Genomic DNA, 1,115 nt, shown 5'->3' on the forward strand with positions numbered 1-1,115 from the left:
GAGGAGAGCCAGAGAACACTTCCTGACAATAAAACAGTCTGCTGTTGTTCTTCAGGCAGCGTTCAGAGCTCATCGTGTCAGGACTGAAGTGACAAAGATGCACAGAGCAGCTGCTGTCATCCAGGCAGGCTTCAGACAACACAAACAGCAGACGGCCTTCAGGAGACAACGCTGGGCAGCTGGTGTCTTACAGCGGAGGTTTAGAGCTCAGAAACTGGGACGACTGCATGTAAAGCATTACCAAGAGGTTAGGAAAGCTGCCATCGTCTTGCAAGCTGCGTTTCAAGGAATGAAGACCAGACAACGTATCAAACTAAGACATCGGGCCGCCACAGTTATTCAGAGAGCCTACCGGGCCCGCTGGGAAAGGCAGCAGTATTTGAAACTGAAAGCAGCGGCACTCACAGTTCAGAGAAAGTATCGAGCCACCGTCCGAGCCAGATCTGAGAGACACAGATTTGTCCAAATGAGGCAGGCTGCCAGAGTTTTCCAGAGATGCTTCAGAGCCTGGAGTGCAAAACAACAGGTATGAAAGTTCAGATTGTTACTGACTTCCAAACAACACATATCAGTACTTTTAATTTGAAAATTTCCATTGAAGCTGATGAATATATCAGAGATTCTTAACCCATGAGCRTCRCCTTGAGGGCCTCAAAAGAACAACTGTTTTAAACTTTGGGGCYACGGGACCATGTTGATTTTCAATAAGGTGCAATACACTTTCTCACCACTAGTAGTGGTAGTGCGCCACTCAGATGTTTAACAACTTTTTTTAATACACAGAAGAAGAACCTTAGATCCCCACAGAGAATGGAAACCTATTTTAAAGAGGTACACTTCGCTGCAGCATGCAGAATGGGGCGGTGACAGACCTTTCCGTCAGTCCCATACCTTATATGGAAATGGGACTATTGCATTCCGGAAATGAAGGTTGCTCCTTAAAGACGCGGGATTAAGAGAGCAAAGGAAGAAGAAAGGAAGAAGGGAAGAAGTTAGAGAGTTTCTTCTACTCACGTTGAAGTACTCAGAGCATTATTTATTAATTTCTTTTATCCACCTCCCCAAACACAGATAATGCCTAAGGTTAACCTCACAGGCCTAATGCCTAAGGTTAA

General features: G+C 45.4%; 1 protein-coding gene across 1 annotated transcript in view; it reads left to right on the forward strand.

Annotated features, from left to right (window-relative positions):
- aspm (assembly factor for spindle microtubules) overlaps positions 1 to 1,115 on the forward strand; it is a gene marked incomplete in the record, with an annotated part of 29,268 nt that overhangs the window by 20,757 nt on the left and 7,396 nt on the right. The window contains 1 exon segment of the mRNA XM_014027083.1: positions 1 to 526. Within this exon segment, the coding sequence (XP_013882537.1) occupies positions 1 to 526 (526 nt within the window).

The sequence above is a fragment of the Austrofundulus limnaeus genome, unplaced genomic scaffold (genome assembly GCF_001266775.1).
Source record: "Austrofundulus limnaeus strain Quisiro unplaced genomic scaffold, Austrofundulus_limnaeus-1.0 Scaffold614, whole genome shotgun sequence".
In the NCBI taxonomy this organism is placed as follows: Eukaryota; Metazoa; Chordata; class Actinopteri; order Cyprinodontiformes; family Rivulidae; genus Austrofundulus; species Austrofundulus limnaeus.